This window comes from Camelus ferus, chromosome 3 (assembly GCF_009834535.1).
Source record: "Camelus ferus isolate YT-003-E chromosome 3, BCGSAC_Cfer_1.0, whole genome shotgun sequence".
NCBI lineage: Eukaryota > Metazoa > Chordata > Mammalia > Artiodactyla > Camelidae > Camelus > Camelus ferus.
The window spans coordinates 18,898,097-18,911,974 of record NC_045698.1 but is presented as its reverse complement, the minus strand read 5'-3'; the positions used below and the strand labels follow the sequence as shown (position 1 = coordinate 18,911,974).

The 13,878-nt window shown below is 34.3% G+C and overlaps 1 protein-coding gene across 2 annotated transcripts in view; it reads left to right on the top strand.

Moving 5' to 3' along the window:
• The window catches only part of CDH9 (cadherin 9), a 112,993-nt gene that overhangs the window by 28,737 nt on the left and 70,378 nt on the right, over positions 1 to 13,878 (top strand). For both annotated transcript variants that reach the window (XM_032470482.1, XM_014557539.2), the window contains exon 2: positions 10,997 to 11,269. In XM_032470482.1, coding sequence (XP_032326373.1) covers positions 11,042 to 11,269 — 228 coding nt within the window. In that variant the 5' untranslated portion in view covers positions 10,997 to 11,041. The remainder of the gene's footprint in view (positions 1 to 10,996; positions 11,270 to 13,878) is intronic.

Genomic DNA, 13,878 nt, shown 5'->3' with positions numbered 1-13,878 from the left:
TATTATTTATTGCATTAATTAAGAAGCATATATATTATTTTATCACAATCAGTTTTGGAAAATAGTTTGATAGCTTATTTTAATAAAATGTGATTTCCTTTTTAATGCTACACATCTTGTAACTTAATTCATGTCTTAAAGACATTTCCATCATCAGACTGACAAGAAGGTTATGAAGCAAAAGTTAAAATTACTGTTTAAAATCCAAAATACTCTCTATTTTTGCTTAAAACATTAACTTGTCATCTGTATCTGTACTGTGGTGATTATTATAAGTGCTTGCATATTTGTTTTATAATTTGCTTGCCCATAGCTACTTAATTTCCCTTCCTTTCCTCAGTACTGCTAAGCACGTCCTACCACAACCAACCTGTTCCCATTCTCCCCTGCTCCATCCTGAGACATGAGCTGGGCAACAGTTTGGTCTGAACTATTGCTTTCTAGAGCTAACTCAAGAAAGAAGCTCTGTCAAATCAAGTACAGTTTTAAATACTGGACAATTTTTAGCACTATGTGTTCTTTGTGAAGTGTGAAATACTTAGTGTAGGCTGATGCATGTGAGACACTCATTAACTTACATCTGACAGAGTCTGATGTTCATTTTTGACACTGGAAGCTGACATGAAACCACGGGTAAAAAATTCATTTACACCATTTTATTCCACTGATTAAAAATTTGAAATATAAATTTAAGATTTTCTTTCATTTTCCTGGTAGATTAAATATTATTCAATCAATGACTTCCAATGTCAGTAACTTATTCTGGGATGTGTTATAAATAAACTCCATCTTGTTATATATGTAGACTATATTCCTAGAATATAAATTCCTCAAGGAATAAGCTATTCTGTTCACCTAGACAAATGCCTGGACAAAGAGTAGGCATGTCATATATATTTGGTGAAATAATTATAACATAGATTTTTGATGATGTGATGATATGACCTTATATTACATATTAAGTTGCATGATTTACTTACCCTTTTCCTACTCTTAGACATTTAGTTCACTTTTAACTTTTCCCCAATGTTTCTGTCAGGATATTTCTGGGAAACAGTTGACATACTCAATGACGAGGAAGGGTTTAATAGAGAGTGTGGGCGGGGTTCAAGAAACTAACTAGGGATGGTGTAGTGTTTTAGGTGTGTGTGTGCGCGTGCGCGTGCGTGTGCGTGCGTGTGTGCCTTAAGCACTGCTTTACTTTCTGGCATTACAAGATGCACCTGGCTCTTGTATATTTCCTACTCTAGTCCTAGAATCAGCCATTTTTCCAAGGAGCCCTGATTCCTTTAATTGGAAACTGGGATTAGAAACCAAGATCTGGGTGCTAGTGAGTTCCGTGGCAACAGGTGGTTTTGCTATCAGGCCATCCCAGCTAACAGAGCAAAGAATACGTATGCATGTATACTAACTTGTATGTATACACATATCTATAAATATTTCAATATATAATCATCTGTAATTATATTAAAGTACATGAGTTTTCACTGATGTCTCCAGCTCTAATCCATTACCACATGGATCATGCTGTCCTCCTCCTCATGCTAATCTGTAAATTCTCCCAAACAGTAACAAACCTGACTCCCAATATCTGCCATCTGTTTACTTAATCAATTTCAGTATACATGTAGAACAGCATAATTGCTAAACTATACCCTTGGGAGAAACAACTTTATTAACTAGGAAGCAGTGCATATGTGCAATTTCTTTCCATTTAGTCTAAGAGGCTCCACTTATTTCCAATGTTATTTAGGGCAGCACCTTTCTCTCCCCTTCCCTTCACTGAGGTTGTTTCATACATTTTTAATAAGTCAGGTTCTCTTGTGGCAGTCTGCATTCCTTCTTGGACCCCATGTCTCCAGTCCCCAATTCCTAAATGATTTCTTCTTTTAATGTGGATAGATTAAGACTCACTCTGTGCTGTAAAGTTGTATGAGTTTTGACAAATGTGTATTGTCACTCAGACATACCATACAGAATTCACTGTTCAAAAGTTCCCCTTTTCACCTGTTCATCCCTACTATTTTCTTCCCAAACCACTGCAACCACTGATCTTTTCTACGGTCTCTATAGTTCTGCCTATTTCAGAATGTCACATAGTTTGAATCATTCAGTATGTAGCTTTTTCAGACTGGAGTTTTTTCACTTAGCATCATGCCTTTTAGTTTCCTCATGTTTTTTGAGACTTGATAGCTCATTTATATTTATCTCTTAATAATATTATGTAGACATACCACAATTTGTTTATCCTTTGACCTACATTTTGTGCTACTCTAAGCCTAATTATAACCAATGTTGTAGCTGGATCAGCCCTGTGTTTCTAATTATGACTGCAAAATACTCTCAGCAATAACCGTCAGAAAAATCTGGTTAAAAAAAAAAAAAAAAAACAAAGGTTTATTACTCACAACTCCTGGAAAGTACATGGCACACCTGGGAGCACACATCTAGATCCTGGGGAGGAGGTGATGGGGTGAGAGAGAGAGAGAGAAAGATACTGACCTCATGGTCTGAGTTTCTGCTTTTGTTGGGGTCGAGAGTGGGGGCCTAGGGTTCTGGGGGCTCACTCTTTATTGGTGAATTTAAAACATAGGAGCTGGATTTAAAGTGCAAGAAGAGTAAAGCAAATGGCCCAAAAGGCCAATTATCAAAGTCAACCAGGATCTCTAAAACAAGAGAGCCTCAAAGGAGGGGAGCGGGCATCTAATTTTCTATCTGCTCCTGCGGCTGACAATGTCTTTACCTGAAATAGCCTTCATCTCAGTGGACAACTGGGCAGCTGCATTACAAAAAAAAAAGAAAAGAAAAAAAATCCAATTGCTATCAGAGTTTAAAGTACAACCTATTGACAGGCATCTTTTTTCCAGTGTTTGGAGATTATGAATAAAGTTTCTATAAATATTAATGTGATTTTTTGTGTGTGCATTATTTTTCAATCGATGAGTTATATACCTAGGAGCATGATTCCTGGACTTATATAGTAAAACTGTTCAGTTTTGTAAGAAACTTCCAAATAGCCTTCCAACGTGGCTGTATTATAATGCATTCCCATCAGCAATGAATGAGAGTTCCTGTTGCTCCACATCCACAGCAGCAATTTATACTGTCAGTTTTTGGATTTTAGCTGTTCTAGTTTTGCAGTAGCCTCTTGTTTCAATTTCAATTTGCAGTTTCCTAATGGCAATTGACTTTAAGAGGCTTTTTTTTTTCCTTGGTATGCTCATTTACCTCGGTATATCTTCTTTGGTGGGGTGTCATCTTTTCACAGGTTTGGCACATTTTTAATCGGGTTTTTTATGTTCTTATTATTGAGTTTTAAATGTGCTTTGTAAACTTAGTATATAAATTCTTCATCAGATATGTGTCCTGCACACATTTTTCCCTGTTGTTGCCTTGTCTTTTCATTCTCTTAACAACACTTTCACAGAGTAGACATTTTTAATTTCAGTAAAATCTATCTTAATTTTTTCTTTCATAAAATGTACTTGCCATGTTTATATCTAAAACTCATTGTCAAACCTAAGTTTATCAAAATTTTCTCTTGTATTTTCTTCTAGAAACTTTGTAATTTTACATTAGCATCTATGTTTCATTTAGAGTTAATTTTTGTGAAAAGTATAAGGTTTGTATGGAGATTAGTTTAAAACAAATTTTTTTTGTATGTGGATGTCCAGCTATTCCAGCACAATTTGTTGAGAAAGCTATCCTTTCTCCACTGAATTGCCATTGCCCTTTTAATCAAATATCAGTTGACTACATTTGTGTGGATCTCATTTTGAACTCTCTATTCTAGTCAATCTGTGTGTTCATTCTTTTACCAAAACCAAGCTGTCTTGATAACCGTAAATGTGTAGTAAGTTTTGAAATTATCCTGCTTTATTTTTATTTATAACATTTAGCACCATCTGCCACTTAACTTATTTTATTGTTTGTTTCTCCTCTGTTTTGTTTGTCTGTTGTCCTCTACAGAATACCTTTACCATCTCTGCAGGTACGGTTACTTTGTTTAATTCATTGCTATATTGCCAGTGCCTGGAACCATCTTGCATATGGCATGTTTTCATCAATTTCGCTTAGATAGTGAATACACACATGTCTATAATTCACTTGTACTTCTTTTTAACTACTTATATATAACTTTACTATTATTACCTGTTTTAAGATTATTCTTTATGTATTAATGATATTGACTCATTCTATATAAAATTTGTTGTTGCCTTTTTCTCCTTTTCTCATGTATCTAAGGGGAAGTTCCCACAGATTGTAAGAAGTGCTGAGAATGGGAACTTCCAACTTCTATACTAGCTTAATCACTCTTTCCTATGGAAAGCCCTCTCTTCACATGATTTCTTACATATGTTTTCATAGATCCTCTGTTGTGCTTTGTTTATTGTTTTTTTCCTTCAGATGAAGGTGTTATTGCAGGTGCTTATGCTGCTAAGATGGTGGGCATTCCCCTTAGCTTTATTGTAGTCCAATTTTATGCTGCATATTATGTCATTTTCCCACACCAATTTGAAAATCGTTTTGTCCAGTTTCCAGTGTGAAGAACACCTCAACTAAAAATGTTTCAAAATTCTACTTGTTCCCTACACCAATAATACCTTGTTAGCCAACATTCTTAAGTAAGTTGTGAACACAGTTCTCTCCTATTAGTTTTTCCATCTCAGATACTAACTAAAATGATTCATTTATAAGGCATATCTTCAAATTAAAATATACACAAAATAATACCCTCAACTTATCCCTTTTTTCTTTGTTTTATTATATTATAGATGGTGCCTTAATTGAACAGATATAATAATCTTGGCCAACCACAAAGGAGGCATCTTTATAATAGAGGGTCATATGTAAGTTTTGATCCCCCATTCAGAGTTTTCTTTTAAGATAAATATATTAATGTATGTGGAAATGCTTTGTAGATTACAAATCTTAAAATGATAAAACACTAAAATCAATCACATACACTTGTTTTGTATGTATATTTCATCTGAGAAGCTGCCTGAAAACATGATTGGAACTACTAAAATACTTTATCTGAGTTTAAACTATAGGGATAAGAAATAATGATCTAATTTAATTTTGGATGTGGATTTTACATGCTGAACATACTACTTAATTACAATAATGCACTTTTTCTTGGCTCACAAATAGCCAACAGTCATTTTTCTCAAATGCAATTGAAATATAATTAAGAGAACAAGGGAATGATAATAAAACAATTTTCAGTTTTTAAAGATAACAAGATTCAAGTGAATTCCCTGATTACAAAATCAAAATTAAACCAAACTTAAAATATTGTACTTCATAACGCATCTGATAGTATTTATTTATCAACAAAAACTGTGATTAAAATGCAGAGCATTTAAGGCTGATAGTGGTAATTAAGCATAGAAAATTTAGTAATCAGCTTGTTGCTATTGAATGAATAAAGGATATAAAGAATTTTTAATAAACCTTATGGGATAAGAATTGCTAACTTTAAAAACAAATGAAAAATAATCCTTTTAGAATTTGCACTTTTGTCTAAGAACTGAGGAATGTTCAGTGGTTAAATTGGCCACAGGAGGAGTACATTAATTTCCTCAAAAGTGAAAAAATTATGCCCAGAATTATGAAGAAAATAAAGAAGATATTTAATAAAAGGGCTGATCAAACACTCTATACCACTTTATGAAGTTCATACTTAATCCCACGTTACGGAAACTTTTATGAATATTACTCTTACTTCGTTGCAGACTGAATTTCATTTGTTAGCGGAAAAAATACCTCCAGAACTCTTTTAAAAGGCACGTTTCCTCCCAGTTAAATTCTTTGTATATCTGTATTGGCTTGTTTATGCAATAGAATATTGTCAATCTCATTTGCGATCGATCCCAGTCTCAAATTAGGGATTATTCATTTTAGGCATGAATCAACTAAACAATTAATTTTACAAATACATATTAAGTACCTACTGCATGTCAATAACTGTTTCATGCAGGGCACATTGATTTACAAAATATCTCACCACCAGACAAGTTACATTATAACTAAAGGAAGTAGTCACTAAACATATAATCCACTAAATAGAAAATATAATTAAAATTATTGTAAATTATTTGACGGAAATAAATGTATGGTAGGAATCAGTAGAGACTGAATTTGGGTAAGCTGTTCTTGAAAAGGTTGTTGTAAAAGACTTTGCAAGAAAGCAGAATATAATATAGAAACTGAAAATAATGAGAAGTTGGCTATGTATGACCGAGGTAAGACTGTTAAAAGTCAGAGCGTGAGTAAGGCGAAGATTTTGAATTGGGCAAGCACTTAAAGTATATGAAGGAGGCTTCCAGGTGGGCACATATAGAGCAATATTACTTAACACCAGTATAATTAAGATCAGGAGCATTGACATCAGTTTGATGGAATTCAAATCCTAGATGCCTTCTATCTTTCCCACAGGTGCCTAACACCCTGTCGTATTAGCAAGTTACTTCAACAAACAAAGGCTCAGTTTATCCCTCTTACTAATACAGTCAATGTAATATTGTTGCAAGGAGAGTTAAAGAAACAGTATTTGAAAAAAGACAGCACATTGCTATAACATGGAAGGCAAGTTAGAACAAATGTTGGTTTCCAGCATCACAGATGTTAGTAGTCTATTTCTAGAGCAGTAGAGCCCAAGTGTAAGGGAGTTCCTGGATTTAATTTTCCACCATTCTGCTGCTACTTATATGAACTTGCACAGTCATTTACCTTCTCTGTTCCTTAGTTTCCTTATAATAATATGAGGGATTATAGAAGAATCTACTTTGAAGGTTGTCATAAATATATAAATTCAATTATATAAAAGCAGTAGAAAAGTGAATCAATTTGCATCCTATTATTAATTATGCTGAAATGTTATTAGTAGCAGTATAAAATGACTTTTTTATTTTGATCAAGAATAAGAAGAAAATGATTATTTTTCTAATAGATGGTCTCTTCCCCTGATATAAATGACACTCAAAAAATGGCTTAATAATCTACCCAGTTCACAAACTAATAACCTAGGAGTTATTTATTTTTTTCTTCTTTTTAATCTTTTATAACCAGTACCCAAGAAAGTAGTATTTACTCTCCTGAATATGTGAATATGTGAATATGCGGGTCTTATTCAGGTCTTAGGTCTGATTTCTCGGAAACAAAGCCTGAGGCAAGGATTTGGGTGCAAGTGATTGGTTTTAACAGGTTGCTTCCAGGTCAGGAAGTGGAGAAGAGTGTGGGAAAGTAGGACAGGAAGAAGAATCCGAGAGAATATATATGATTTCAGTCAAAGTCCCAGCCTCAGCACGATTCTTTAAGGGAGCTCTGGGATGTAAATATTGTGTCGGTTTTAATACTTCTGCACCTGTTAGACACTGGCTCAGGGATTCTGTGGTAGATAACTGTAAACTTGCAGGCACTTTAGGCTCCCTGTGCCTGTGGGCAAAGTGGCTCCAGTAGCCAAGGGAAGTCCTCCAAAGAGAGTTGCAGGTGCAGGCCATTAGAAGCAAAAGCATAGAAAAGTACTAGTGCATGTATGTGTGTTTGTGTGTGTGTGGGCATATTAAAGAATCCAAGGAAATCTGAGTAGAGTATTAGGGTCCACTTCAAAGCACTTCTCTATAAGCCAACATCATCTCTTTCTGGACTAGAGTGATAGACTTTTAATGGATCTCCCTCTTAACCAAATCCTTTCTTACCCTATAATCTGTCTTCCACTCTGCAGCCAGATTGATCTTCTCTAAACATGGCATGATAAAGTCTTCCAACTGCTTTCCATTGCTCTGAAAATGAAAGCAAATTTCTTACGATAGCTTATAGATGCCTATGGGATCCTGGCCTCTGTCAAGTCTCTGGCTCCATCTAATATAACCGGACTTTTCTGCTTAAAGGCTTACATTCTACCCAAAGTGGGCATTGCAGAACAGATGGCGGGAAATGAGGAATGCTCTCCATTTTCTCTTGCAAGGGTGATCACCAAGGATGATGGCCAAAAAAATCCTCCAGTGGAAAGAAACCAGGGTAACAAGTGTGGTCAACGAAGGAATTTGTTGTATTTTATTGAAGTGAGTTCACAGCTGTTCTTGAAATCCTCTGGCTGCTTATTTTCTATTGCACCGCCAATTATAAATAAAATGTGGGGTCTTTTCAGAACTAATGTCCACTAGATGGTACCTTTCCATTACATCTTTTCTAAAATATTTGAAATTGTAGTTTCCTGACATTTGCTTCAGAATTTTACATTGTTTTGGTTAAATCTACCAATTTCCTATAGTTTACAGTCTTATTAATACCCACATAAAGTTCTGATAGTGTTGATGGGAATAATTAATAAATCTATAATGAGAATAAAAAGAGTTTTGAGCCAAACTGAGGAGTATAGCCTGGGAGACACAGATTAAAGAAGCACTTGTACTGTGTTCCACTGGAATACAAAATGGGGGAGGCTTATAAAAGCAAAATCCTTTATATGTTAGAAAATTACATAAGATGTTTGTCAAGAATTAGGATTGGAGCTGGCAAGAAGAAAGGATGCTTGTTAAGCAAGGACTGGCTGGGGTCTGAAATGGTTGCACAGTTACAAGCTGCTACAGCTGTTAGCAGATACTGTTTTGAGGGCAGCTGGTGGTATCCTGGAGTCTGATACAGCTCAGGAAATTCAAGTCCATGCAGGAATGTGCCTGAAACCATGTCCACAGTGGCCACTCAGTTTCATTTTGGATGCCTGCACCACAGTTTCCCCATTTTGATTTTTAAATGCATTCTTTCCTTAAATGGTTAAAGCAGATGTACAATGCATGTTAAATAGGCCAAGGCCAAGCTTTTTTAGTGAGCATAAAGTTCAAGTTAAGTTATATTTACACCAGAATGACTTATCCAATATGTGAAAATTTCTTCTACCAAGAATAATTACCATCACCCAATACTTCAGAGTAAAAAATTAACATAACTCTGATTTCTCTCATTCTGGAGGAATGTGTAGATTCGTGGCCATATAATGTGTATTTTGTTAAGTAAGAACATTTTAACAAATAGTAGGTATGGAAATTAGGGTACATATAGCTGGACAAGCCAATAGCTTTAGACCATAGCAAACACTGATACTATTATCTGCCAATCACCATTCTCACCATAGCAAACACTGATACTGATACCTGCCAATCAGCCAGATATACACACACACACATGACTATGGTGGGAACATCCACGGCTGAGGCTGAGGCTGAGGCTGAGGCTGAGAACATGAACACACTGAGAATTTGTGTGCAAGCACCACACTAACTTCTTTATATGTATTATCTTATGCAAAAAAAAATTGTTTAAAGCTGTGGGTCTAAAATCGAGTTCATATACTTACTATCTGGATGGTTTTGTCAAATTCCTTAAATTCTTCACACCTCAGTCTTCTCATAGGTATGTGCTATTGTGAAAATAATTCCTTGTATTACAAATATCTATGACTTTGTGATAAAAGTTCAAAATAATATTAATAGCAATACGTTGTGGGTCAGTTACTAATTATTCTCCTTTGATAGCAATTGTTGAGACCTAGTGATGTGGGTAAATATCCAAGTCTCACAGAAAACAAGTGATAAAGCCATGCCAGAGGCTTATATTTGACCTTTATGCCTTCATAACAGCAACTGAATCCATAGATGTGTATGGTCCAGCACTGGGCATCTGGTCCAAGTCAGGTAAATTTGAGTCCATTTCCAAGATTTTTTTAAACTTAAAATAGAAAAGACTATCAGGTGCTTTCTGGATTGGAAGATGTTAAATCTGAACTTCATATATTCTTATATTTTAACAGACTGAGAAGGATTAGGTCAAAGCCAAAGAGAGAGACAGAGAGAGAAGGAGAAAGAGAGAAGTTACTCAAGTATCCTAGATTTTAATTCTAGTTTTCATGAACAGGAAATGCCCACTTCTTTATTGCTTTCATTCTTTCCTTTCTACACTTAATTTGATTTTATAATCCAATTACTTCTTTTATTTTTGCCTACACCACTTTGAGATGGGTTTCTTTTGCTTCCCAAATCATTATCATCAGCAGTCATGCCTCTAGATCAAATGCCTTGCAAATTAAACCAATTTACCGCTAAATAAAATTAATTTTGAAATATCAGATTAACTATCATTTTTACTTAGAGGAGAATCAATTTACTATGTCAACAGAGAAACATTGTTTATTTCAAAATTCTGGATCTAATTATCCCATAGATAAAAACCCATATTTGATTTTGCAATACCAATTTTGTGTGCTCTGTTTTGTTCTATAATTTTAGAAAATAAATATGTGTTCTTATTTTTAATTATCAGGTAAAATGTTTTTGAACATGAGGAGAGCATGTTTTCCTGTCTCAGATAAATGTGACTGACAACTGACTGTTGGGTAAAAAAGTTATTGATTGGAAAGGATCAAATGGAACAGTGCTAGGCACTGCAGATACAATCGAAAGTATATTTGGTATCATGTAATTTGCCTCAAGGCAACGTCTCAACATTTAACAGAAGAATAAGGAGGAGGAGGGGGAAATAGAAGATGAGGAAGAGAAATAGCTTATAGAAGAAAATAGTGTTCTTTAAAGTATATAGGTTCACATATATGTACATATTAATAAATACTCTTATTATTAGGAATAAATATTCTTTTATTATTATTATTATGAGCTTTGATATATTATAGAACTTAATTTTTTCAAAATTCTTAATATTTTAAATTACAAATAAATTCACATTTATGTGCTGTAATACAGTGATAATGAGGTCAGCTGTTAACTTACTGTTTAATTTATTTGTGTTATATATGTTTTCCCTAATTATCTGTATAATATGTGAGTTTTAGTGATAGTTCACTGATGTAACATGGAAAAATAATGTATAATATATTATTTATAACACTTAAATAACATTCAGGAAATGTTTACAGTATACAGGTTATGGGAAAATGAAACACAACCTAATTAGCCATTTTTCTCCTCCTACTTCTCAGGGGAAACAGCACATTGAATTTGATATCCTGCTGAAGCCGCAGATAATGAGGACTTACCATTTCCTACCACTACTCATCTGGACCTCTGTGTTTCATACAATTGATGCTATCCCATTACAAGAAAATGCCAACAGAGATTTTCCAAGTGAAAGGATCACGGGTCTGACACAAGATGATGGTAAAGTGCTGCATCGCACCAAGCGTGGCTGGATGTGGAATCAGTTCTTCTTGTTGGAAGAATACACAGGTACAGACACACAATATGTAGGCAAGGTAAGAATTTTTTTACGATCCGTCTAGCAGCTGAAAGTGATAGTAATTTTTACAGCAACTTTCCATGTCACTAATGATTATTTTATAGTATTTGACTAATTACGATGTGCAGAAGGCATGATGTTGCAAATTCTTTTCGTAGGGTAGAGTGAGGGATGTGAGTATTCAGGTAGCTAGATTAGGTCCGTATCCATAGTAAGCCTCAAAATAAAATTACTTATTTGTGGAGTTATTTCATTATTAATCAGGTAGATATGATTTAATTTTATGTGTGTGCATCTAAAAGATTAAACAAACTTTCTTTATTTAATTCAAAAACAGGTAGATAATAAGTTAATGTGTTATATGAGGCAAAACAAAATGCAATTGTAATGTACTCAAAATTCCTAAAATATACTGGTCTTTGCTGATGCATAATTTATCATAATTAAAACAGTATGCTATGTATCAGAAATAAATTTGAATACTTCTAGATGCTCCTGTTTCTTATCACCAATCAAAGTGAACTGCTTCCTGCCTGTAATGATGACCAAAGGGTTTAAGGCAGAAGGAAGAAGAAAAGAAAAACAGAAGTAGAAAGAAAATGCTACCCTTAGAAAGATTTAATTCCATTTTAGTAGCAGCAAGTGAAAAATTGCTCATTAGCATTTAGGAGCAAATGGCAACAAGGAATATGTAACTTCCTTGGTGTATCCAGGTTTGAGGAAAGAGATTCATTACCTCTCTTCTCTTTCTTCTGTGTCTTGAAATAGGTGATGTGATCTTTCTGACATCCGGAATTTTCTCTTTATCTATCTTCCCCTTACCAATCTCATTCATACTATACTATACATATGACAATTCCTGTTCACTGTTCACTGTGAATTATCCCCAATTTACACCTATTGCTGAGGCACTTTTAAATTCTGAGCATAAAACAAAATAAACCACTATAAAAACTAACACTGCCCATGGATCATATATTTATTATTTATTCTTGGCACAAGACACTAGAAGTGACTCTAATGGTACAAATATTTGTTTGACTCAGTGGCAACATCAGACAAATAAGAGAATGAGCCAAAAATGAGAACATGAAAAGTAGCCAGTAGCACAAAAGTCATGCTTATTGTTGTTAAATTGGAAATATGTTTGTCTGTGAAATTGCTGAAATCTTGATCTAATTTTTCATTTTCTCTGTTTGACAGTGTACTTTTGTCAAATACCGCTTCCTTTATTGGAAGCATATTATTTCCTATTCTTTTAATATCTCTCTTTTCTGGTTCCGTAGGTCATGTTCATTTTGCCCCACACGGTTCACTTGCTGATGCTTTTTTCCTCTCTTATTTCTCCTCAAGTTAGTCATATGAACCCCTCCAGTACCCCTCATTTAACATCACTTTTTCACACTATAGTTTTTCACACTATAGTTAATAACTAACATCAGGATATTTCAAGTTCAACTGACAAATGTTTGTGTCTCAGGGCTTGAAATTGCCTTATGATTCTTTCTCTAAGGCAGTGTATAAAGGACACATTCAGTTCATGGGGCCTTGCACAGAGTTTTATCCTTGGAGAGTCAAAGATACAGAAGAATAGACACAGATAAAAAGAGATACTCTGAATCTTAAGACAATCAAGGCTCCACTGCAAGCATTTATTTTTACCTGTAAACAAAAATGCTTTCTTTAAAAGTGGCGTGCACATTGATTAACTGACCACCATTACTGCACTGACATTTAAAAATGTACATTGTGCTTTAGATCTTTTTGTACCATCTTGCTTATATTTAATTAGTTCGGTAATCTGTCAAAAATAGTTACTAAAAGTGTGCCTAGCTCTGTTAAATTACTTTTCACAAAGTATTTATCACTTGTCTTGGGAAAATAACCTCTTTTCACCATGGACAAGTTAATATGCTCAGTTTTTTGTACTTACTTATACTTGACAACCAGATCATGAGCCCAAAATAGAAAACCCTTTATAATAATCAGAATATTTTTCAAATGAGGATAATCAAACCAAAACTATGTGTCAACTATTTTTATATTATCCATGGAAAACAATACTCATATGAAACAGAAACTTCAAAAAATAAAACAGCTATAATACTTTTTGGAAAAAAAATTTCTGTTTTATAATAGGGCCTTGTCTTAGATATGCCATGCACCACATATTTAGTTCATTATAAAAGTGGGATTCCAACTACTCTTAGCATTTATTAAACTCTTAAAAGTCTGTAAATTCTCTCCTCACCTGCTCTCCTGGCTTTTGACTGTATTATTAGTTATTTGCATATACAGAGACGGGGTAGCCCCCCAACCCTGAACTTGGTCAAACACATGAGGTCTGACGACAGCTTAATTTCTTGAACACCATACAGACTGTCTTTTTGACCACCTTCTGGTTGCCCTGGGTAAACTCAAACTGAGTCTTCTAGGATCCTCTGCATTGGCAATATCCCATGTGAAATAAAGTCATACTATTTACTATGCACCAAGATTGGGAAAGAATAAGAGCTTCTAATGGGAAGAGATTTTCATGGTTTTAAAATTATTTTTCAGAAGCTAGGTATCACAGAAAATGATAAGACCTATACTAATTTATAGGTGATACAAAATTGTATAAAG